This window comes from Lontra canadensis, unplaced genomic scaffold, assembly GCF_010015895.1.
Source record: "Lontra canadensis isolate GAN:19392208 unplaced genomic scaffold, GSC_riverotter_1.0 scaffold6, whole genome shotgun sequence".
Taxonomy (NCBI): domain Eukaryota; kingdom Metazoa; phylum Chordata; class Mammalia; order Carnivora; family Mustelidae; genus Lontra; species Lontra canadensis.
The window spans coordinates 12,466,469-12,492,482 of NW_022631000.1; the positions used below are offsets into that span (position 1 = coordinate 12,466,469).

The 26,014-nt window shown below is 36.8% G+C and overlaps 2 protein-coding genes across 8 annotated transcripts in view; one reads left to right on the forward strand and one right to left on the reverse strand.

Annotated features, from left to right (window-relative positions):
* Positions 1-19,846, reverse strand: part of SLC9C1 (solute carrier family 9 member C1) — an 80,190-nt gene extending 60,344 nt beyond the window's left edge. For 4 of the 7 annotated variants that reach the window (XM_032852190.1, XM_032852184.1, XM_032852188.1 and 1 more), the window contains exons 1-8: positions 19,826-19,846; positions 19,402-19,559; positions 15,707-15,966; positions 14,492-14,592; positions 11,814-11,942; positions 8,185-8,350; positions 5,081-5,209; positions 1,576-1,737 (exon numbers count right to left, since the gene is read on the reverse strand). In XM_032852190.1, coding sequence (XP_032708081.1) covers positions 1,576-1,737; positions 5,081-5,209; positions 8,185-8,350; positions 11,814-11,942; positions 14,492-14,592; positions 15,707-15,857 — 838 coding nt within the window. In that variant the 5' untranslated portion in view covers positions 15,858-15,966; positions 19,402-19,559; positions 19,826-19,846. Of the gene's footprint in view, positions 1-1,575; positions 1,738-5,080; positions 5,210-8,184; positions 8,351-11,813; positions 11,943-14,491; positions 14,593-15,706; positions 15,967-19,397; positions 19,560-19,825 lie in introns of all 7 variants that reach the window. The other 3 variants (XM_032852185.1, XM_032852186.1, XM_032852187.1) reach the window with 3 other exon arrangements.
* The window catches only part of LOC116864547 (OX-2 membrane glycoprotein-like), a 37,471-nt gene continuing 30,879 nt past the window's right edge, over positions 19,423-26,014 (forward strand). Inside the window, 3 exon segments of the mRNA XM_032852191.1 lie at positions 19,423-19,550; positions 23,661-23,769; positions 25,491-25,527. Of these exon segments, the coding sequence (XP_032708082.1) occupies positions 19,438-19,550; positions 23,661-23,769; positions 25,491-25,527 (259 nt within the window). The 5' untranslated portion in view covers positions 19,423-19,437.

Below are 26,014 nucleotides of genomic sequence, written 5' to 3' on the forward strand. Positions count from 1 at the left end.
GCAATGAATGTATCTGTACTGACCATTCTCTTGATGTCTATTAATTCATTAACTTGATTATGTAAACTCACTTGATTATAACTGGCTTTAATCTACTGATTAGTTAGGAAGCCTCAAGATTCTATATTCTGCCTTTCCTTCATCAGACACAAAAATAATGAATCTTGTTACTCTAGCATTTCTAAAAAGATTTTCTCTGTCTTAATTTATTCAAATCTTGTATTTCTCATAAGCTTTTATAGTTTTCTGTGTTTAGGCTCAAACTTCTTGTTCAGTTTATTCCTTTATATTTTGTAATATTTTCCCAATGTAAAGAGAATCAAATTTTTATTATATTTTCTAACAAGCTATTGCTGGCTTATAAGGACACCTTTTTTGTATATTTATCTTATATCAAACTATTAAAAAGCCTTTTGGGCTTGGTTTATTAGTTAATGCATTTGGATTTTCTATTTAATCAAAAATGCTGTCATTAATGTAATCATTTTCTCCTTCAAAATTATGTATAAATCCATTCATTTCTCTCCTTCCTTCCTTCCTCCCTTCTTTCCCCTCTCTTCCTTCCTTTCTTTCTTTCCTTCTGTCTTTCTTTTTCTTTCTATTGCCTTAGCAAAAGCTTTTAGAGAAATCATGGATATGCAACTAGGCAATATTGGCTCCCTCCTATTTGTAAAAGAAAGGACATTGTATAAGTTGGTAACTAAGTAACTAGCTATTATTTCCTGCACATGCTAACTCCAAGTCATTTACAGGCCTGTCTTGAAGAGCTGGGTTAAATGACATTCTGGGGCTGTATCAGAGAACAATAATAGGGTGAATCATTAATATCTGCCATACTTCCGTGAGGAGGAGAGGGAGACAAATGGATTAACATTAACAGATTTTTCTAATATTTAGTCTTGATCTGTAACTTCTATTTTGATTTCCTTTTTGATCTAAAATTTATCAAGAAAAGTATATTTAATTTCAGGCTACTAGAATGATTAATAAAGACCTTCCTTTTGTAATTAGTAAATGCATTATAGCAAGTATAAGTAATGTAATTATAGTAAATATAGTAAAATAGTAAATACACTAAAGGTAATTGTGAATGCATTGTTATGGAACGGTGTTTCAGATTTTATTAAAATGCTCTTCAAGTCTAGTTCATTTCTGTAAATTGTCTTTGGGTATGTGTAAAGGATATGCCTTCTGTTTGAGGAAATAAAACCTTATATTCTGTAAGCCAAGCAATTATTTTTTATTTATATCTTTTTATAGCCATCATTATTTTTTGTCCAACTGCTTATGAAATTATCTGGGAAAGGCATGCTCAAGTATCTCATTGTAATTATGATTTTGTCAAATTCTTTTGGCTTTTATAATGTTATTTGCTTGACATATTTTGAGACATTAATTTCTGTTGTATAGAAACTAATATTTTTATCTCTTTTGATAGGTTATTTTAACAAAAATATTCCTCCTAGATAAGTTGAATTCGTTTTTGTTTTTATTTTTTTTACAAACTTTGCCTGGTACGCAATTTCCCCAAATCTCTGTTTTGCATTTTTCTGTCATTTTAGGTCTCAGACTTACAAATAAAAAAGATGAGGTGCAGAATTGAGACGCTGAGGCTTATGTGATAGACATCATCTCCAAAAACAGTAGATATCCACAGTTGAATCAGTTTTGAACACAGAATTCCAAACAAGAAACTTGCTAGAAAATAAGACCAAATTTCAAGCAGGATCTCAAAGACTGTAAGAAAAGGGAGTAAACAGAAAAGAGTTACTAGAACTTACTTGATCTTAAATTTAAGTGATACTCTGGGTCATCTTTTCTTTTTGTCCTTATCTTTAACAATAGTTCATCGCCATTGGTATGTATGGTATTTTCTTATTCCTAAATTGAAACAGTTTCCATTCAAATGCTGAAAGCTATAACAAGTTAGCAAAATTCAGTTTTGTTTAAGAGCTTCTTTCAGTGTCCTTTAAGAAATACACTGGGTGTGGTACATAAACAATGAATTCTGGAACACTGAAAAGAAATTGAAAAATTAAATTAAAATGAAAAAAAAAAAGAACTGTGAGAGAATACATTTCTGTTATTTTAAGCCATCAAAAAAAAAAAAAAGAAAGAAAGAAAGAAAGAAAGAAAGAAAGAAAGAAAGAAAAGAAATACACATGTATTTAGTGCCATACTATGCAATAAACTTTGGAGATACGGTTGAATAAGAAGTAGAAAATCCCCAAGCTCTAGGAACTTATATTTTATATCTATCAAGGTACATACAGGAAATACAGAAAAAGGGATGCCTTTTCTGGGTCCCAGTGGAGTGAATCTCCTGTATTGTTTTGGCTGGTCAAACCAACTGGTTTCTCTAGTCACACCTGCTCTAGGCATGGAGATAAGCCATAATGGTAATTTGGGTAGTCTAGTACCACCTGCAACTGAAACAGATCGGAGGTAGACTCTGATTTCAGAAGGAGGTAGGGAACTGGAGTTAGAAGACCCATTTGAAAGTTGCTTTCTTTTTTTAAAAAAGAAAAATAGTTTCTAATCAGTAAAACATTTATTAAATGGAATTATTAGGCCAGAAAAAAGTAAATCCATTATTTCTTACAATGGTTTTAAACTCCTAACATGCAAGCTGGGAAGGACAGAAATATGAGTACAGTAACTCCTCTTAGTTTTCCCCTTTGTGGAATATGTGCTAACTTCATGGAGCAACATTATTTAAATAATTACCTGAGTTTTAAAAATAATAATTATTATGAAAATTACTGATTCACTATTATGTCAGTTGCTACAAATGAAATATCAGTAAATCTTATTAAGCATCTTTTTTTTTTTTTTAAAGGAAATTTTTCTTTCAAATCTATTAAAAATTCAGAGAAATCCCTCATGGCTAGGGAAAAAAAGTTCACTGTTCTCTTCATCCTTCAGCAGAGTTTTTATTATTGTAGTTGTTACTATTATTATTAAGATAGAATGATTATTTATGGTTTTTACTCCTCTGAAACTTAAACACAAAATTCTGTTTCGTTAATTTTATCAAAAATTATGAAGCAAGCTCTGTGAGAGCAAGGACTACTGTGTTCATGGTTGAAACATGAGGCCTAGAATAGGAACTATCAGAGAGTACATATCAATAATTAATTGTTTATTAATGAATGAATGAATAATTTCCATATCAGTAACCACCCCCCTTTTTTATTGGTTGCTTGCCAGTGAATATCAAGAAAGTTCTCTTGATTAGATTATAGGTATCAACTCTGATAAGGTTCCCTGAAATTCTGTAGTCAATCATTACCATCTTAAATGGAGCCAATAGAATAGTGGATCAGATTTGGAGGCTGGGCATGGAGCACTCATGACTATACCTCTTTGTATTTTTTGGTTTTCTGAGAGAGTGGTCCTTGAGTTTTTAAGAGGCTTCTGAATATAGACATCTTTATGTTGTTCACCTTCATCATCTTCAGGAAGTTTTGTGGTGAAAGCCCTCTGAGAGACATAATATGGACTTTGGAAGAGGTTGAATGTATATGGTAGTTTGACTTCCTCACACACCACAGATGAAATATATGAGGCACTTAAAGAGGGTGTACCTTCCTGTGGTAAACTAGGATTCTAGGTTCACCACAGATGTTCCAAGCAGCCATGGCCTGGGTAAACTAATTGAATACAGAGCAAGGTTGAAGGTGAGCTCTCCTTATGTCGAAGTAGGGTAACTCTCCACCATTTAGACCAGCTACCTTGAGGGAGACATGAGAGGAGTGATGATCCCCAGAATGGTGTTCTTGGGAAAGAACAGTCTTTAATTCTTAGTTTTAGGCATTGATTATAAATATGTGAGGCATAGATGGGTCAGAATAGACGTAAACAAGATTCCCGGCTGCCCAAAAATGAAGTACTCTCTAAGGACAGGGAAAGCAACATCTAGCTAAAGCTTCATCTTCTTGAGTGGTTACAAAAGTAATTTGAGATATGCTTAATTGCTGGGGATAGGGGATAGTGGAAAGCTCTTATTTCAATATAACTTATTATTTGGCATCATATAGACCACTTTGCTGTACTAGAATGTGGTCTTCCTAAATGCTCTTTTTTCAAGAGAATAGGAAGGTGAAATGAGATAATGCTTCATAAGGCTTTAGAGCACAAAAGACATCCAGAGAGTGGAATAGCATATGTCAACAATTTTCTCAAGAAGTCTATAATCATTACTTTTCTAAAATCAGTGCAAATGGCAACACAGTAAAAAAAAAAAAAGGTAAATAACTCTTAATATTATTTTGAAAATATTAACTTCATGGACATCCTTAAAGGGTCCTATAGACACACTCTCTCACCACCCTGTCCAGTGCAGTGACTAAACTTTGAGAACCACTGTGACAGGAGGAGGGTATGGGGTTTTAATCAGGTAGGGGCACTTAAAATGCTTCTGGGACTCCTGGTGACATTATATTTCTTGTCTTGAGTGCTAATTACTCATCTGTATATTTTATAATCATTCATTATAGTGTGCATATATCATATAGTATACACACACACACACAGATATATGATAAAGTAATAAAAGATACTTATGTTCAGGGCTATCTGAAAGGGCAAACGAGCTCATGAACACCTCATAATCTCTCTGTTTACAAGCACTGCTCTCATGCTCTGAAGATGGCCCTCCACTTAGTCCCTGAGCTGACAGCTTTTGATGTTGCCTGTGGGGAGATAGCTCCAGTGAATGGGAGGGCAACCGCTGCATCCTCTCACCACTGGCAGATGCATTACCTGGCTTATCTTCTGAGTTCCTTTTCAACACTTACAAAACAACATTTCTCATTCTGGTCAAGCATTCTGTCTCAGCCTAGGTCTGTGAACTGTTGCTCCTATAAGCATCCTTATGAAAGTCCCAACCTAGCCTCAACTAAAACCACAATGAATGTTAAATAAGGGAGGTGTGGTAGTGCTTTGTAAAGTGTAGGTCACTGTACTAATACAATTATATTTGTACAAGCGTAACTTATTATATTATAAAACCCACATCAGCTTCTAGAAAATATAGGATTCTGATTTTAAGAAATTTAGAAGAAAAATAAGTCCTTACCTAAAGAATGGTTCACCTTCGTTTTCAGGCTTACATTAATATCCCCAATACTAGTAAACACAATCAAAGACATTATAGCGGTCATCAGACTTTCTCCATTAATTAAATTGATGAGGCTTCTAGAAAGACCTATGGAAGAGAAAATATTTTGTTTAAGGTGGGAATATCATCAATATTAAAGAATAAAATTTTATTATCAAGTAGGACTATATTCTAAGCTATAGATTTATACCACATACTTTGCCCATGTACTTAAACAAACTTTAGTCATGCTTGAAAACTCCCTTGGGACAAATTTAATTATGTATCAACTGTAAGTCTGGACTCTGTAATTAGGAACCAAACTAATTGTGGTTGACCACAGTTTTCGTAAGAAAGATGATCAGCTAAAGCTGTCATTCCTTGTTTTAAAGCCCAGATCAGAACATGAAATTCACTATTTTTTTTTTTAATTTGGTGACTTATCTAATATCATGTATTTAAGGCAAAAAACAATGATGGAGGGATAAAGGAAATTCATAAGCCAAATTTTAAAACATGGTACCTAAACAAAGTATTAGGGCAATGGTCAAGATAATCTTTCTATGATTAGAAACTGTCTGACTTTCCTATACATTCCTTTTGAAGATTTTAGAAACCAAGCTCTATGAAATGGAGAGCACCTGGATATGAGGTACTCCCATCCTAATTTCCCTCCATTTATGAAGCTAGTTTAGATATCTATCAATTATCATTTTTCTCTATTAAATATGCTTATAGTGGCAAAAATATAACTTTGAGCATCTTAATGATTCTTTAGATGTCCAGAGGAAGGAAATGTTATTACATCATCCAACGACTTTATGATCACAACCTAACACAGTAAGTATGCTTTTGTAAGAGAAGAGAAGTCAAGGCATTCTGTTCCTGTGGAAGCTCAAGTGCCTTGATGGTCCAGTTCTTCACCTCTTTACACATTCATGCCCTTTGCTGTAAAATTGCAGTCTCTCTCACCTAAGATATCCAGCCTGTTTTGTTATGAGACATGATGCAAACAGAGGCTTAAGACACATTTTTGCTTCCTATCTCTTGCATCTCTGCCACCATCATGCTAGTGTTCACTGGCTACACTACTGGAAGATTGCGAGAGATATGAAGAAGAACAGTGGATCTCCCCAGTTGAGGCCATCCTAGATTACTTAGCCCCCAAATGACCCTCTACCAGACTGAAGGTTCATTAGCAAGCCCAGCCAAGATCAGCAGAGCCCAGCCATGCCTTCATAACTGGTAAGCTCATGAGAAATAATAACTGCTGTTTTTAAGCCACTGTGCTTTTTCTTACTCAATTGTTGAAACTCAGAGTTATTCCCTACTGAGAAAAACCTAACTGGTACTGTCGTATAACTATTCCAATTTGGAAAATGAACTACAACAAGATGTAAATATTTGAAAATGAACAACTGACATGGGGGCATAAGAGGGGTCAACCGACCGTCAAAGGACAACGTGAATATACTCATGTACTCAGAAGCCTGGGCAGACGTTGTGTGTGTATGAAAGTAAAATAAAACAAATATAAAAATCTTGCTTTGAAAACTCAGACAAAAAATGTTACCAAGAGAAAAATATTTTATTGTTCATTCTTATTTTTTTAAAATACACAACATGAAGAGAAATACAAAATTCCAAAAGTCATGGCAAGATGACTAAAATGTATGAGCATAACTTTGTAAGTTAACCCAAAGAAATCACTTATTTTTTTAAAAGATTTATTTCTTTATTCAAGAGAGAGAGAGAGAGAGAACACGTGCATGTGGGGGCAGGGAGAAGGGCAGCGGAAGATAGAGAGAGAGAGAGATCATGACTCCAGTCAGTGAGAGAGGGGAGTGGGAGAGGGAGAAGCAGGCTTCCTGCAGAGCAGGGAGCCCGATGCAGGGCTTAATCCCAGGACTCTGGGATCATGACATGAGCCGAAGACAGAAGCTTAAGGACTGAGCCATCCAGGCACCCCAACCAAATCTTTCGAGTAGAAAAAGGGCTGGCACTGATAGAGTCCCCATAGAGACAGGGTTGGGTGACAGATGTTGACACTTCCTTTTTCCAGAGTCTTACTTCACAAACTTAATCTCTGTTTTGAAGAGTTGGCTTGCCTTTATTTGTAGAGGTACATTGATGTGTCTCCTCTATTTTATTTCTACTTGCCTCCAGCAGCTTTTTCCCCTGTAACTGATCATAAAATGAAAAGTGTGTGTGCATGTGTTTGTTTGGCATGTTTGTGTGTGCACATGCACACATGCCATATTAAGTTCTATTTCAGGGGTGAAATAGATCGAGCCCTCTGCTCAGCAGGGAGCCTGCTTCCCCCTCTCTCTCTACCTGCGATCTTTCTCTCTGTCAAATAAATAAATAAAATCTTAAATAAATAAATAAATAAATAATATTTCAAAACAAATGTTGTAATTCTTGTTACTAAAAAGTGACTGGAGGAAAACAAATTCAGTAATTGTTTTTCTTGGATGAGGTTCTTAGATTTGTGTGTGTGTGGGGGTTACGTTGACTTGGTATTTTATTTTTAAATATAGATTTATTTCTTCTAAAATAGTACACACTGAAAACACAGTAGGATTAATGATTTTATTGTTTTTGACTTTTCAAGTTTTTTGGTCCTAATGGTGATGATGACTCTAAAAGCAATTTTTTTTTTTTTAAAACAAATGGCATTATCCTAATGACAGTATTGTCAAAGGAACAGGGGTATTAGGCAATAGAAATGTTACCACAGTGTGCTGCAAATTGTTTGTTCCTGCAAATGTTGGTTCAAGATAGAAGGATGTATAAAGTCAAGGATTACAAATAATCCCATTTTATCCCACAATTGGATGAAATATATATATATATATATATATATATATATATATATATATATATATATATATAGTAAATCCATTACTGGCATTTCATTTTGTTCTAAGGATCACTAAACTGAATCTCCATGTTTAATCCCCAGTGTCTCAGAATCCTATTTCACATAGTGAAAATCTACACTGAATAAAATATCTTAAAGCTAGATACATTAAACACAGAACATAATATTTTAAATGTAGGAAAAGAAAAAATATACCTACCAAGGTCTCTTATAGCAACTGCTGTCAGCATGGGATCTGAACTCATAAGGATCGTTGAAAATAATAACCATGGTGTGGTTTCCAAAAGTAATTTATCCACAGATGCCAGATACCAAAGAATTAATATATAATTCATCACAAAGCCAGGAATTGTAATTAAAAGTACCTGCAAAAAAATTTTACAGATAGAAAAATCAGATTGCCTTTGTATCCTATTTTTAAAAGTAGATTATCAACCTTATTTAATAAACATCTGCTTGCAACTCTGGAAATAAGAGGCAAATATTGCAATGAGATTCTTAGGACCTATAACATACCAGTTATAGGAAATATCATACTGTCATTAAAAGGAAACTTTAATTTTCTTGGCAAGGCCACTGAATATACATACATATGTGTAAAGGTGTATGCGCACATACAGTATATACACATGCATATATACACACTTAACTATGCAGAGAAGTGAAACATAGGCTATTAACATAGAAAGAACACAAGTTTGAAAGAAGTCACAAAAGAGGAAAAGAAGAAGAAAATAAGATAATAGAAGGAATGTAGAGAAATGGCAGAGGACTCTAGAAAGATGGGAAGAAAATTCCTGTTATTCTACAATTGGAACCTGGTCTTCTGCCTTCCTACCGTTGCCTTCTGCTTCCTCTTACTACACCAGTGGCAGCTATTAGCAAGATTTCATTCCCAAAGGGACTTAGAAAATGTGATGTGCCTGAAGCTACCTATAAGACTAACATAACACAATAAAAAAAAAACCCCACATAAAAAGAATTCAGAAATGCATCCCCATGGTCATTGCAGCATTATTTAGATACAATAATGTTAATTTACTCCATTTACTTTATTTACAATAATATATACACTAATAAGACATGGAAGCAACGAAGTGTTCATTGATAGATGGAGTTGATAAAGAATATGTATTATATATATAATAGAATACTATCCAACATAAAAGAGAAGGAATTTTTGTCTTCTGCGACAACATGGATGAAACTTGAAGGCATTATGCTTCGTGAAATAAGTCATATAGAAAAAGGGAAATACAGTGGAATCTTAAAAAAAATAAATAAACTGAGCTCATAGACATAGAGAATAGATTGGCAATTGCCAGAAGTAGGGGAGGGGCAGGAAGTTGGTGAAAAGGGTGAAACATTATTAGATGTTTATTCACCATCTGCTAGGCAATGAGGGATCGGGTAGGACCTAGGGAGGTGAAGGGGGTCAAAATGTACAAACTTCCAGTTCTAAATAAATCATGGAGATACAATGTATAGCATGGTCACTACAGTTAATAATACTGTACTGTATATTTAAAAGCTAAGAATTTAGCAACAAATTAAAAAAATTTGTAATTATGTGGTGATGGATGTTAATTAGACTTATTTTGATAGTCATTTCAAAATCCATACAACTACCGAATCATTGCATTGTATACCTGAAAGTAATATAATGTCGTATGTCCATTATATCTCAATTTAAAAATAAAATAAAAAATAAAAATGAAAAATTATAAATATTTCATAATGATATTCACAAATGCTCTTACTACCAATATTAAATAAAAACAGCTATATATATATATATAAATATATATATATATATATATATATATATATATATATATATATACCTATAGGAGTCTTGTGACTAAACTTTATCATACATCCTTAATTATTTCTTCAGAATTTCAATAAGTAATACTAAGGACATGCACCATTTTAAGGTTTTCCATAGAGATTGCCAAACTGCCTTCCAGAAAGGTTTGCCAACAAACATAGCCACCAACAGTGTACCAATCAATCCCATTTAAGACAATTCTCCAGAGAAGTAAAATCAAATGACAACCCCAGGTTCCTATCTCAGTTTTTGCTACATCAGGAAAGTCATGCCTTTCTCTAATGAAAAAGTACAGGCTCTCATTCTTTTGTTTATTACATGTTTATTCACCACCTGCTAGCAATGAGGCATTGTGTAGGCTCTAGAGAGGCAAAACCAAAGATAGGTTAAAAAAAAAAAAAAAGAATTCAGAAGAACTAAAATCTTAAAAGCTATCTTCTTTCTGATTATTTTGTTCTTCATTTGTATGAAGTCATGCATGATGAATTGGGGAATAGACTCTAGCTCAGGAGGCTGGGGAGCTAGTGCTAAGTGATTTGGTTGAGTCATCTAATCATACATCTCTTCCTGAATCTTAGAAGCAGCAGAATAATGATGGATTGTTTATACGGCCCTGTCGAGCCCGGGATCTCCTGAGAGGGAGTCTTTGGTGGATGAACCTTGGTGACAGCATTAGAAAGATGTGAGAAAATCAACGCCTCCTACATGATTGACCTCTAGGGTGGCTGGGTTCTCATGGCAAGGTTTTGATCATCTGGAGAGTTGTATAACTAACTCCTGTTCAAAGGAAAAATTAAAATGAGGCTCTGAGATAAGAAGACTGAGGGTCAGGAGACCTGCATCTTTGTACTCTCACCAAATAGCTGTCAACACCCCGATAAGTCACAAAGCATATTGTTTGTAAAAGTGGTTGCAGTAATTCTGTTCCCTGAATTAACACCACTGGAAAGTTATCTCCAGCACTGACTTGGTTAGTCATGTCATTCTTTGCTTTGGCTAAAAGGAGCAAACACAATGAAGGTACAACCTAAAAAGCATTGGCAAAATGGAGCTTGCTCTCTTCTGTTGATGTCTGAGACCTTGCAACCGTCATGGCAAGAAATCTGGAATAACCTTCTAGATCATGGTAGTGACACCCACTGCCTACAGCCAACTCTAGTGGTAACTACCATGCATGGGGCCATCCAGCTCATCCCACCTCGGCTGACCCAAGAGTTGTACCGAGTTGCAGGAGACAGCTCAGCAGAGATCACCCAAATCCAGCCCGAAGTACTTTTATATCTCTATTCTGTTCAATTTCTTTTATTTTCCTTCTTTCTTTCTTTCTTTTTTTCCTTTGGTTATTTGTCTGAACTCCCATTTGCTTGGACTCAAAATAAAGTAAGTTATTTTAATAGTTTGTTTTCTAATGTAGTTTAGGTAATGGCCTTATATTTACAAAGCTATTTTAATTACTTTGAAAGAAATATATATCCTGCTTAAGATTTGGAGTTTTCCAAAGTTCTTTCCTTGATGGGTTTCAAATATCACATGATGAGAAAAAAAATCATAACAGTTGGTGAATTACAGTTAGAGATCTTCCTGTGAGTATTCTCCATTTTTGTTCATGTGAGTATGGAAGTTTCAGAAGGTGGATATTTAAAACACAGCTTTTATGAAAAACAATAAAAAACTGGACCAAATATATTTTGTAATAGCTCTCTAATAGCATCTTGGAGTTAAAATTATAACTGGCATTATACTCTGCCAGACAGATTTTCAGAATAACTTTTTTTCTCCATAGGTTTTTTCCCCCTGAGCTTTCAAAAACACTGGACAATTGCTCAAATATGGTTTATTCACTAAAATACAAAGCTGAATTTACTTCTCCCACACCTAATGTTTTTTCCTTGTCTTCTTTATTTTTTAATTTAGAGCAAAATTTTTAAAAATCTGAACACAGACAACAGAGAGTAGGTCATGAGTGCATGATATTATCGCAAAAGAGAATGTCTTACCTGCCAAAATAACTTCTGCAGTATGTAAACATCCATGTCAAAGGCAACATTAAAGATAATTATTGGGGTAAATAGATCAAAAAAGATTTTTGGACTCATCCATTGTATGGTATCTGCATATATTTGGACCTAATAATATAAAAAATATGTCATTTTCTCATTTATCCATCCTTCTATTAGCATAGATTACATGCCAGGCACTCCTTTCTCTAGCAAAAGAGAAAAAGATATATCACAATGAATAGGTGTTCAAATCTTGACTGTATTGCTTTTCATCATTTTCTTTTAAAAAAAATTTTATTTATTATTTTAGAGAGAGGGGAAAGTGGAGTAGGGGAGGGAGAGAGAGTCTTAAGACTTAAGCCCCATGCAGGGCTCGATCTTACCACCCTGAGATTATGACTTGAACCGAAACCAAAAGTCAGACACCTAACTGACTGTGCCACCCAGGCACTCCAGATTTTCATAATTTTCCATCGCATTATCTCCATGCCTATTTTGTTTTTTAAACAACGGGTATAGAAAGTACATTGATAGTGGGTACAAGAGAATATGAAGGAGATCTTCAGGCATACAAGAGGAAGACAGGTTTCAGGTGGATGGATTATCATGCACAACCATCCACAAAGGAGCAAGCAATCATATTAAATTTCAGAAACTACAAATAATTAACCATGGCTTACACAGAAGATGTGTGTGGGAGAGTAGCGGGAATAAAAACTGGGAAGTTAATGTTGTTAGTGAAATAACAAATTAATGGTGTTTATCACAAATTATTTAGTTGATTATTTGTAAATCCTGTTATGGGCATCCACTCAACATTCTGTTCATTAAGGAAACACGGATTGCCTGCTGTGTTTGGTGGTATCTTTGCTTTGGGAGGGATGAGTCTCCATGAGTCTCTTGTGTTTCTCCACATCTTATGAGTGGAGGCACTGATTGCTTTTCTTCCAGACTAACTTTCAAAAGTATTTGTATGGCTAACAGCTTTGGAAGACAGAGCCAAGTGCCCTCCTTGAGAGCAAAGAACTGGCATCCTATGCTGTACAGTGTAATAAGGACAGTGTCTCCGTCTAGGGCAAGAGGTCAGGAGAGCTTACTGCCCATCACGAAATATTCAAGTTCTCTAAACTCAGGTTTCTTCTCCTCTAAATCAATCCATCATGTATGCAGGTTTCACCGGGCTCTCTTTTTTTATCCCTGTGGGTATTGGGGCTCATGGAACAAGAAGATGCTGATACTCCAGCTTCTGCTCTTGCCATGAGCAATAAAGTCCTTTTCTTGGGCCCAAGCATCCCATGTCTTTTGCCAGGATCATGAAACTGTGGCAGGCTAACTTATTATTTGCAAATAGAGTAAAATCTTAGACCCTGCACAGTTCTTGATCTCTGTTCTCTTCTTTTAAAAAGTTATTGACAAATAGAAAAGTTGATAGAAGTACTTAAAATTGCATATAAGTCAAAATTGCATGGTTACAAAACCTATTGATGACAAATGAAGTAATAATCTGGTTCTTATATGGATACATGTTTTTCATAATGTTCATTAATATCACTGGTTACATTTATTTGGGAAGGCCAATCGTTTTCATACATGTTCTCATTCACACTCTGATTGACTAGAGTAAGTGGAGAACTATGGCCTGGGGCCACATCTGACTCAATGCTTGTTTTTGTAAAATAAATTCCTATTAGAACACAGCCATGCCTCTCACTTACATATTGTTGAGTAATTGTGACAGAGCTCACGTGGCTTGGATAACCTAAAATATTTACTATATGGCCTTTTATAGAAAAAGTTTGTTGCCAACCCGGGGCTAGAGAACTATTTAAGGTGTCAATGATGCATTCTACATCCCTTATAGTAAAGAGAGTCTCTCTCCTCTACCTGACTCCAGCTGCTCACAACTATTTATAACACCGTAGCTGCCTTGACTACATCTGTGGTTTGCCTTCCTCTCACTTCCAACTCCAGGTAAGAAGTTCAACTTCTGTTTCTTGAGATCTTGTAAGACACACACTTAAAGACTTAGCCTCTATTATAATGGGAACCCTGTAAAGCGTTCCTAACTGAGGCAATAGATTGGTTCAATGTCAGAATTCTCTTGCAACTAGAGTCCTGTACCAGCTGCTCAGGGGCTCTGGGCTTCTATCTTATTAGCCAATTCTTGGGATGCCTGAGTAGCTCAGTTGGTTAAGCATTGCCTTTGGCTCAAACCATGATCCCAGGGTCCTAGGATCTAGTTCCACATCAAGGCACCTTGCACAGCAGGGAGCCTGCTTCTCCCTCTGCGTGCAGCTCCCCCTGCTTGTGCTCTCTCTCTGACAAATGAATAAGTAAAATCTTTAAAGAGAAGAGGCAATTCTCATCTAAGTTTTTGAATTCTGCTTTAACTGTCATTAGCTGCTTATACTCTCAGTAGGTGTATGTGAACTTATTCTCTGAGGTGCCCAACTCCTTACAGATGGAGGCTCTGTTTGACTACATTTAGCTGAATCTCAGCTCTGTCACCTTTGTTCCTTTTTTCATGCATCTGGTCTGACGTCATCCATATCACAAGCATTCATAGACTGGCAGAGCAGTGAGTTGGCAAGTATTTTTGCAAATTTCCTTAAGCCATTTTTGTATTTGTATGAATTTGAGATATACTACAAAATACTCATATTTACTATACACACCTGCTCAGAAGTAAAACTTAATATTTCAAAACTGCATCCAATTAAAAATAATATCACAGGGAGAGGAACTGGAAAGTCTTTTAAGTGTAGATTCAAAAATGCTGCAAAAAAAATACATGTTTACTGAAAGGCAGTGAAATATCACATTTATGGAACTTTAATTTGATATGTTTTCTTAATACTGAGGACAATGAAATACTGTTCCACTTTTCACTTACTTAATTCCTGTAATTGAAACCTTCTCTCATACTTAAGCATATTGAATTGGTATAATTCTTAATCTGCTGGATTCTGTATTTACCTCTTCTATGAAGTATCTCGTTTCCTCAGTATCTTTAGTAAATATTGCTAGCAGTCATTGGTTCTTGGGTTATTATTAAAATATTTATAGCAATTTTTTGTACATGCTATATATCAGGTACTAGTTTCTTTAGCAATCTTGCAATAAAACGTTAATAAATAACTAAACTTTAATGAAATCTCCTGGTTGATTCCCAAACTAACAATGAGGAACCAGCTATAAGAATTTGCCCAATGAGAAAAGCTAGCTTCCTATATTACGGGTTGCCTACTACACATTAGAAAGCCTGTAATGAATTGTTATCAAAGTACAATAAGCAATATCACAGCATTTCCTTCAGTTTAATGTTTTCTGCCTCTTTGTAATATAAGTTTTAATCAAAGAATGAAAAAAAAGTGTTTTCTTTGGATTTTTATAGTATTCTTCTCACAGAAGGAGGCATAATTTATTATTTGAACAAAACCTATGGGACACCCTACCAAGTGGTTAAAAGATAACCGATCCACTCAGAAGACTCCCCCTCATTTTGAAAATTCTTTGCTCAAATGAAGAAAGTAGTACACAACTAGTTTTAATATATGAATGAAACTATAGTTTGTGATCTTGCAGATAGCAATCAAAATACCCCATCTCTTAATTTTTGGCTCATCTGCTTTGATTCTTCCCATCGTTTAAATCTACCAAGTAAAAAGTGTGAATACTTTGAATCCAAAAGACGATAAATAATATGAACTAGACTCTACATATCTCTTTTTCAGGGGCAGATTATCATTTGGTTGATAATCTTGGGTTAAAAGTATGAATTTAGGAACAAAATTCTAATTTTCTATTATTGCTACTTTCCCCAGTTCTATATGGTGACATTTACAAGAAATAGCCATAGAATAAACTCAAATAAAGAGAGTTATACCTACCCCCAACTGTGCAGACCAAGGACAGTATTAGAATGATTTCAGGGAGATCTTCAGAAGCAGTCATAAACGTACTTGTGAAAAATTCCTGCCATGTGTTAGAAAATCCTCTGGTAAGAAGAGTGAAATTAGAATGACTAGAATTCAAATCCATTCTGCTGTTTCTCACAGACCATTTGAATTCAACTCTTAAGACTCAGCAAAACTCTCACAGGATCACAGGATTGTAAAATTTGCCTTCTTCTTGGGCTTCTAGTACATTTCTTTAAAAAAGAAGAAGAAGAAGAAGAAGAAGAAGAAGAAGAAGAAAGCAGTTCACATTTCTCCTTAATTACTTCTGGTGATATCTTAGGGTCCACCAAATTTTGGGAAGCCTCTGCCTTCTATGATGCCTACAATTTGAATGAGATATAAAAGGTACAACCCCAAGTGATAGAGACTAGCCAGTGTCACCCTGCGTTCACTTACAATGCCAAGCACTCCTCTGCTGTTATTCACCGTGCATCTACCCAATGGTGTGTAAGGAGTTTTCATCTAACCAGTTACTGGGACCACAGACTAGTGTAGATTACTTAGTTCTGGTGATGAACAACTGAAGGGTTTGCCCTCAGCTTATCTGAGACTCTGCAAGCGTGTCTGGCAGCTGTTCCAAATGGGGAAAATGGATACGGTCAGAATATTCTGATCTCTTTTGCTGCTCTCTCCAGACAGGAGTTAATAGACCATGGTGATATTCCATCTTAGCATTCTTTTATCTCATTTAGGTGCGATGAGCCAGGTTTTCTCTAACTTTTGTATATTTATATAGTAACCAAGAACATAAGAAAAATGTTGAAACCAAAAGGATTTAAAACAAGGGAGTTGTTACATGTTCTATCTCATTGTTGCTTCATGGAAGAGGAACAACAAGGGCCATGATGTGTCCTGGGTTTTGGGCTCCGGGAAATGCAGGAGGAACAATAGAAATGACCCCTGGGGCAGCCATCTTCCAGCCTCCCCACCCCCCTTCCTTAACCCTTGACTCTTCCGCCAAAAGGATGTATGCCCAGGTCACGTCTCCATAGGTAACCCGATACCTATGCAAGAAACAGAAGTATCAGGACCCCCCACCCCATACCCTCCGATCACCAAATACCCTAGCATATATGGATGTGAGCCCATGCCCTACCTTGGCCCGATAAAAGACCCCCACCAACTCCCTCCCAGTGCGACTTCCCCCACTCCCCTTTCCAGGAGGAACCTTGCCCAAGGGTGCCCACCTCCTCCGGGGGCAACTTTCCTGGCTCTCCTTCTCCAGAGCCCTGAAACTTCACTGGAGAGTGCCTTTAATAAATCTTGCCTTGCACCCACTTCGCCTGGTGTCGTGTTTATCTTGCCTATAAAACCTTACACTGGGATGTGTCTTGGTTTGAGGAAATAAGTGATAATTACAGTCTGTAATCTCATCTGCTTCCCATGCTAAGGAGTGTTTTATATCAGGGTCTTAAAATTCATGCAGGGAATTCTTCCAATTCTATCTCCTAACAGTGACTTAACATTTTCTAGTGTCCTCTATTAGCATCTTATCTGGCTGCCATGCTAAATTAGTTCATTTTTACCAAACTTCCTTTTCTAATCCAGAAATGTCTTTTTAAATTTCAAAGTTCAATGTCTTTTTAAATTTTAAATACTTTATGTTATTATATACCCTTTTCTAATTATAAAAATAATATTTTGAAAGAAAAAATTAAATGAATACATGTTTACTGAACACTTCTGAAATAAATATGTAAACAAACATTGCCAAAAACAGGGGGAAAAAAATCAACCACAGTCCTGCCATCTCATGGTTCTTGTGTGTACTATTTACACTGTTGGGCTCATCTTTACACTAATATACTTTATACTGCTTTGCACTCGGTGTTCTATCAGTAGCATCAAAGAGCCTCGTAAACACCATTTATAAAGGTTGTATCATATTAACACCAATGTAAAAGTGCCGACTGTGGTCAGACTGCCCGTAAGCAAAGGGCTGATGGGCTGCAGCTTACAGGGTGAAAGACTCTGGGCAGCTTCCTTCACGGCTGTTGTCCTCACTCTTCCTATGTGTATAGGTCCCTATCTGTGAAACTTATCTCTCTGTGTCTATTTTATTTATTTGGCATCACCTGTGGTGTTATAATGATACTGATGCCTGGGTCCTATCCCCAGAGATTTCTGTTTTGATCAGTCTGACTTGCAGCCTGGGCTTCATCAGCAATTTTAATGTGCAGTCAAAGTCAGCAACCACTGGGATTCACCCAATTCAAAGGCAAAATTCCTCCATTTTTAGTCTCAAATCATTTCTTTCTTTCTTTTTTCAATGTTTAGCAATTTTGTTTTATTTTTTATTTTTTAAAACTTTAATTTTTTTTAATTATGTTATGTTAGTCACCATACATCATTAGTTTTTGATGTAATGTTTGAGCCTCATGTTGGGTGTAGAAATTACCTAAAAATAGGATCTTTAAAAAAAAAAAAAGTACAGATGTATGGGTGGCACTCCCAGAGGTTAATCTAATAGGTCTGAGGTCTAACCTGGGTATTGGGAACTTCAGAAGCTTCCCAGTGATTCTAATGAGCAGCCATTATTCCGAAGCCCTGCCCTGAGAGAAGTCCATGCCTTTAGGAAACAACACTGTGATAGTTTAATGATACTTGCTTTTAGTTAAATGCCAAACTATTTAGAAAAATAATGTCAATGTCACCTATTAACTTGCCCACTGTTATTCCAAAATTAAACATCCTGGAGCAAAGAGGCTTGACCAAAAAAGGAAAAGTATTTTCTGCAACATAGTTACACATTCTTACATGCTTGCAGAATTTACTACAATTAAGGAGTTTATTTTCCAAACTAAAAGTAGGGAGACATGTTCCCAAAGCATTTTCCTTATTTCTAAAATTGTTTATATGAAAACTTTAAAAAGTGTTTATATATTTAATCCTAATCAACTCCTTTCAGAAAAGAAAAAAAATTACTCTGTCTTCATTATCCTTGAAATTCAGGGATACAGATGATCAAGTTCAACTGAATTTCACTATCTGGCTGTAAATACATGGCAAACACTCAGTCTGGCTTTTCCAACCTCTATGCCAAATTCTCCTGGCAAACCTCTCACCCAACGAAATGATCTCATTTTAAGTTAGCATGTAAATGCTAATATTACTCTAGCTTAATATTTTAAAAGGTATGGGTAAAGAAATAGCAGCGAGACTAAACAGATTTTCAATGTTCAATGAAACTCTTCTCAAGGTTCAGCTGACTTTTGACAACTTTGGAGAAGTTTATGAGTCTGTGTCTCATTAAAAGTATTCATTTGTCTTGAAATTACCATATAGGTTTCCTACATTAATTTTTCAATAAATTCGATAATGCCTCCATTTCCACTATGCATGGAGTAAATTCATGACTGCTCTCTCAGAAAGGGCATGTAGCCTTGCCTCTCAACAGTCAGTCGGCCTTAAGAAATTCTCTCTGTCATGGAAAAGAGGAAGTAAGACTAATTCTTTGTCCCTGAAAATGGGAGGTCTTTTTTTCCTTCTAATCACCACATTTTTCAGGAATTCGCGGAGGGCACAGTGGCATCCCAGTAATCTTCACAAGGGGCAAACTCTGGCCTAAAGGTTTATGACAGACCACCACCGGGGTCCTGCCACACCACACAGCAGCCCTTACTCACGACTCTAACTGACATGGACGGTCTGTCGCCCTCCTAATGCCTCTTCACTCCCAAGGAGCCCTTCATCCCTCTCGGCTCAGCTCCATGCACCTGAGGAGACTGACCAGGACATCAGCGTGCTTTCCTCTCTGTGCCTCAGCAAGGCAAAGGTAACAAACCTATAAACCAGATAGTTTGGAAGGGATGACATAGGAAGAGTCATGGAGGAGGGACAGCGGTTAAGGCGCAGCAAGTCCAAATGAGAGGCTCGTTTGCCTTGATTTGGCTGCCACAGGAAAGGTGGAAACTCTTCGAGGGAATGGCTGGCTGAATGGGTAGCTGGAATAGTGTGGGAGCATTTCCTCCTCTCCAAGGAAAGGCTGAGGGAGCAAAGTACCAGAAGGGAAGGGCAACTTCCTGAAGGAAAAACTGCAGGAGGGCTCACCGTCCAGAGTCTCAGAAGGAGTATCCTGGGGTAGTGAGAAGTGGAGACTAGCTCTTCTTTTCACCCCAGAACAGCCACAATCAACTGCAAGCTCTCTGGCAGTTACTTGCTCCAAGCCCCGCCCCTGGTCTGCACCCATTGGCTTCAGGTCCATAACTCCTGACCTGATTGGCTGATGAAATACACCAGAAGATGCTGCTCAGCACCACTGCCCCTTTACTACCAAGGCAACCGTGGACGACTTAAGACCATGTTTATTTTTAAAAAATAATAAATAGATAAATAAGGGTGAAAAAGAACCTCAAGAATTTTATTGCTATGTTAATTTAAAGTTTTGGAACAATGGATTTCTGGTAAAGAGCTGATGGACACTCTTTTCCTAGAATTCTAGAAGTGGGTTTCCTGGGTAAGGCAGGGAGGTAGAGATTTTGAAATATGAGGAGGCTGGTTACTGGATTAAAAAAAAGAGAGAGAGTGGCTATGTGGGACATGTAGAAGAATAAACAGGCCAGGTGGACTTTCACTTCTGGAACATTTATGTGGAGAAGTTGTTAGGAATAATGAGACACTCATTTCTTTTTCCTAAATAAATCTTACAAAGGACATTTTAATTGAAATTACATAGTGATATTACTGTAAAGTCAATTTTTATATTTCTAGTCTCATCATAAAGTATTTTAGGAGACATTTTGTAATGATTTTGAAGTCTAGATACTTATTTGGTATATGTGATACCTCTTTATAATTTTACTCACACAAAGCCTTTGTGAAGTTATTTTGATACCTATGAAAAGGTTTGTGCAGAGAAGAGAGGTGCTAGAGTGGGGAAGTGAAAGGCAAATCCATCGAAGATAGAAGTAAATGCTGGAGAATGGCTGACTAAATTATCCACCTGGCCTGCAGAGAACCTTTTACAGACTTCGTAAGTGGTCTTGTAGTGGCCATTAGGCAATAGAATTTGCCAAAGAAAATTATTTTCACAAAGTTAGCACTGTAAATCCATTTGGGGGATGGTCAGTCAAGGAAACTAAGAAAGGCTTTCAAAAGTGATAAAGTGCACATAATGTTTTAAGGACATGAAAATCAAGATTGTTTCTGAGAGACATGCAAGTTATCTTCTATTTGAGCTAGGATTAGATTAGCAGATGAAGTAATCACTATATCTATGCTCTCATGAGAAAGATATAAACATTTATCTTTAAAATATTTATTTTCCATTCTTTGTGTTTCATCTCTTTCTCCAGGCCCACTTAATTCTACTCCAATAACTACAGGGAAGAGGAACTTTAATTTTCTCTGATTTATTTGGGTGGAATTCAGCAGAAAATTTAAAAATTGGTCATGATCTTTTTCTATAATATCTACTGTGAGTGATTTCCTCTTATCTCTTACTTGCCTTTTTAAATTTTAATTACGTTCTTTAAAAACTCACCATTATTAAATTTAAATTTTTTATATTAAAACCTATTGATGCTTTTTTATCTGTGATTCCTTCTATCATTTTTGAGTGAAGTCCACCTTCTATAGTGAAGAAGTTTAATAATATTGTAGGGACCAAAGGCAGGTCATCTCCAAATGGGTCACTTTGACATGGAGATATTTTGAGTTAAAAAGCAATCAAATGGCACTGAGGTGGCTCAGTTGGTTAAGCATCTGCCTTTGACTCCGGTCATGATCCCAGGGTCATCTGTGTCCTGGGTCTCCCTGCTCAGCGTGGAGTCCACATCTCCCTCCCCGCTGCCTCTCTCCCCTGCTCTTGCTCTCTCTCTCTCCCTCTTGCTCTCTCTCAAATAAATAAGTAAAATCTTAAAAAAAAAAGGCAATAAAAACTCAGGTAATTCAGGAAAAGCTCTTTACCTCTCCCTCAAAGGCACATAAAAATTTAGAAGACCTCCAAGTAAAGAGCAATCACCATATTTAACATCATAATAGGACCTAAGTGTGGTAGAAAGGGAGGAACCTACCAAGGTCTGTTTGATCCAAGTCCTCTATGTCCCATTTTTTCTAAATGGCCCAGCAAACATTTGTTTATCTAAGATTTACTCTTTTTCACCTTCCTGGGAATTGCTTTCCTTCCCTTTGAAGCCCCACATCCTTACCCCTTTCTCCTTAGTTTAGGATGACTTTTATACCTCATTTTGCCTGACTGTCTTTGGAATATCCATGTCTGCAAGGATTCCCTATACCTAGGAAATTAAGTTTGATTTTCTCTGCTGATCTGTCTCATGTCAATCTGATTCTCAGTCTGGCTAGAAGGTCCTCGAAGGGCAGAGAGAATTCCTCTTCCTCGATAATATTAAAACCTATTTACTTTTTTTTTTTTTTAAGATTTTATCCATTTGACAGAGAGAGAGATCACAAATAGAGAGAGAGAGAGGAGGAAGCAGGCTCCCTGACTAGCAGAGAGCCCGATGTGGGACTTGATCCCAGAACCCTGAGATCAGGACCTGAGCCGAAGGCAGAGGCTTAACCCACTGAGCCACCCAGGCAGCCCCATAAAACCTATTTACTTTTAATTATTAATGAATTTTTTAAAAAACATGTTCAACCATGTCCCTTCAGAATTATTTCAGTGCATAGTAAATGCCTCAAGAGTGGCATAGCCAGTGTACTACCGTCATTCAGTAGAAGCAAGGTCATGATCAATTTTGACTGAGGTGAATGAAGGTTCTCTAAAGGAAACAGGATTTGAGCCTTAATAAGACAGGCGGGAACTGGTTGAATGGTTGAGTTTAGTGAAGAAATGTGGGTCTCAGGCAAAATAAAAATCACCTTATCTGTGTTGTTTCTGTATACATGGGAGCCTTCAAGAATACAGAGATAATGATGAAGACAGTTATCAATAGTATAGTATGTGATGGGGGCTACCAGTGAACTGTCAAGAAAGAATTTTTGAAACTTTTTTATGCAAAAAAAGGTGCTTTTATTATAGCTGGTTGACAGGACCCATGGGCAGAAAGAGCTGCACTGAATTGCAAGATGTGACTGTATACTTTTTAGTTAATGGGGGTTAAGGAGAGCGTAAGTCTAAGGTTTTTGTGCATGTTAAAAACAAGGTCTCCAAGACCTTGGAGAACTAGCTATTGTTAAGATAAGACTGCCTTTATTTTTGTCTAGTAAAACATTAGTTATGAGACACTTCAAATATACATCAGTGCACTATATGTTTGAAAGATGATTGCTAACATATATCTTGGTGAGGGGTCATGGTTATGGTTATCAGAGGAAAGTAGCACTAACGAGAGTAAAACAATAGTGATAATACATTAAAGGAGGTCTTTGAGGGAGCTGTATGACTGTTGTAATCTATATGCCTCAGGAATTCTGCCTGGAGACCTGGAGCTAAAGCAAAGTCTGGCCTCTGTACTCGCCCCTCTCACCTGCCCCCATACTCCCCCCCCCTGCCCCATACTCCCCCCTCCATCAGTGTGCATAATAAAAGCAGTTATAACCAAAAGCTGGTCATTGATGGAGTAGGTCATTGAGAAGATGTGGCCACTGGTTGACCCTTAAGCTGGACCCAGTCTTCTTCCTCCCTCCCCTGTCCTTGGAGTATATATTCTGCCCACTGTTCCCACAAGGCAGCCCATTTTCAAGAGCAGAGCCTTAAGAAAGCAATGTAGGTTGAGACTATTTGAACAGTATGTGTAACAGAACTCAGGTAAGGTGTCTATATAAATTTTTAGGACTCTAGCGGGTGGGTGCAGAGATCTACCCATCTTGGTGCTGCCTAAAACAAGCCTTGTAAGTAAGTTCCCTTGCTTATTAAACTTGTCACTTATCACTCTGGAGTGGCGGCCTCTTTCCTCAATCTTTCCTTGCTCTTCAAACACAGGGGCCAGTTTCAGGGTTCACATGGGAAGCTCCTGAATTTGCAAACCAACAATTATTCATGCAAGGAAATAATGAACTTTTTCGGAGAATTACAGATTGGCATAGATGAGGTAAAGTCTTAGCAGATTTTGATAGATAAACTAAGCTTACATAAAAACAGAGTTTTGTGAAATACTGTGATATGTAGTGAGCATTGGAGCAATATGGGTCTTGATAGGTAGAAGACTGTCTTTTTTAGGAAGTTGAATTGTAAATAGTGAATACAATGGAAATTAAGGTAGAAAGACCAGGAAGCTGAGGAAGGTGTGGTTTAAAAAAAGATAAAAGGTCTCAAAAGGTCAATGATTGTGGATTCCAAGGATGTCCAGTGCATGGCCATTAAAATGTATTATAAAGTGAAATGGAAGAACATCTTTAAACATTTTTTTGTTAAGGTTTAGCAGAAACATGTACACACATGTACACATAAATGTATTAGGTTTCCAACTCAATTAATTTTCATATATATCAACCTGTGAAAATACAGCCCATAGAAAAATACAGAGTATTTTCAAAAACGCAGAATATTTCCTGTACCTCTTTCCGGTCATATCCCTCTCCCAGAATTACCTTATTTGGATTTCTATTACCCTTGAATATTTTGTGTAGTCTTAACATTTCTTATAAATGGTACCAAATAGTATATATTCTTTTGTCCCTGACTTCTTCTACTCATTATAATTTTGTGAGATTCATCCATGACATAGTTTTATTCTTTCTTTTTTTATTGCTGTGTAGCATCTAATGCTATGAAGATTACTATAATTTATTTACCCTTCCTAGAGTTGATACCATTTGAATTGTTTTTAGTTTTGGCCACCACAAATAAGGCTTCTGTTACATTTTTGTATATTCCTTTTTTTTTTTTTTTTAAGATTTTATTTATTTTGTTTTGACAGAGAGAGAGCACAAGCAGGGGGAGTGGCAGGCAGAGAGAGAAGCAGACTCCCCGCTGAACAGAGAGCCCCACTTGGAGCTTGATCCCAGGACCTTGAGACAGAGGCAGATGCTTAACTGACTGAGCCCCCAGGGTGCCCCTTTTTTGTATATTTCTTTTGATGGGCATATTAATTCATTTCTCTTGGGTGTATATATCTAGGAGTTAATCAGTGAGTCAAAGGGCATACAAAATACAACCGTAGTAGACACTGCTAAAATGATTATGCCAATTTAATCTCTCATGAATCTTGCCAAAACTTGGCATTGACAATCTTTTAAAAAATGTTAGTTAGGGCACCTGGTTGGCTCAGTGGGTTAAGCCTCTGCCTTCAGCTCAGGTCATGATCTCAGGGGCCTGGGATTGAGCCCGGCATTGGGCTCTCTGCTCAGCAGGGAGTCTGCTTCCCCCCTAACCCCCTCTGCCTGCCTCTCTGCCTACTTGTGATCTCTGTCAAATAAATAAATAAAATCTTTAGAAAAAAACGTTAGTTATCTTGGGTGTTCGGTATTATTGTATTTATATATTTAATTTTCATCTAACTAATGAATGTTGAGCACTTATCTTTTCATGTATAGGTTGACTACTTGAATTGTTTATGAAATGCCTATTTAAGTGTGTTACCTGTTGTTAAAAATTGAATTATGTGAGACTTCCATTTCTGGAAGGTGAAGTCTCTATACTTTTTCCTATCCCTTGCAGTAAGTACAGCTAAAAGCCCTGGACATTATATATAAAACAAACATGAGAAGACTCTTAAAGATGAGGGGAAGGGAGTCCCAGATAGGTACCTGAGAGCTGAATAACTGACTGAGATGAGTTCTTTGGGTTTTCTTTTTGCCTTAATTATCTCAGATGGGGTATTGAAGAAGCTGGAAACCTGGAAATGCCAGTAAGTACAGATTTTTAAAAGACCTCATAAAAAGCCTGCTCTCTTTAGACAAATGCCCAGGAGTGGGGCAGTCTAGCAAGACAGAAAATGTTGACCAATAACTGCTTTACTCCAGCCAAACTCGACAGGAAAAAGTGAACCATCCCCTCTCTCACATACAAACAAATACACACATCAGCAAGAGCTGAGTGGGAAGCCTACACTTGACCTGTGCCAGACTTTACAAGGTGCCAGAACCCTGCCCCCACTCCCATACCTACCAACAAGGGTGGCATCAGAAAAGGTCCAGTGGGAACTAGGACTTTTGTTCCCACCTTGCAGTAAAGAAAGACTTCAGGCCCTATGATTCAGTGGAGACCATATTGGAGCTTGGACTTCTACTCCCACTGGAACAAATTACCCTTGCCCTCCTCATTTGGGTGATGTCAGAGGACAACAAATAGAAAGTTTGGACATTCACCATCATCAGATATAAAAAGATTTTACC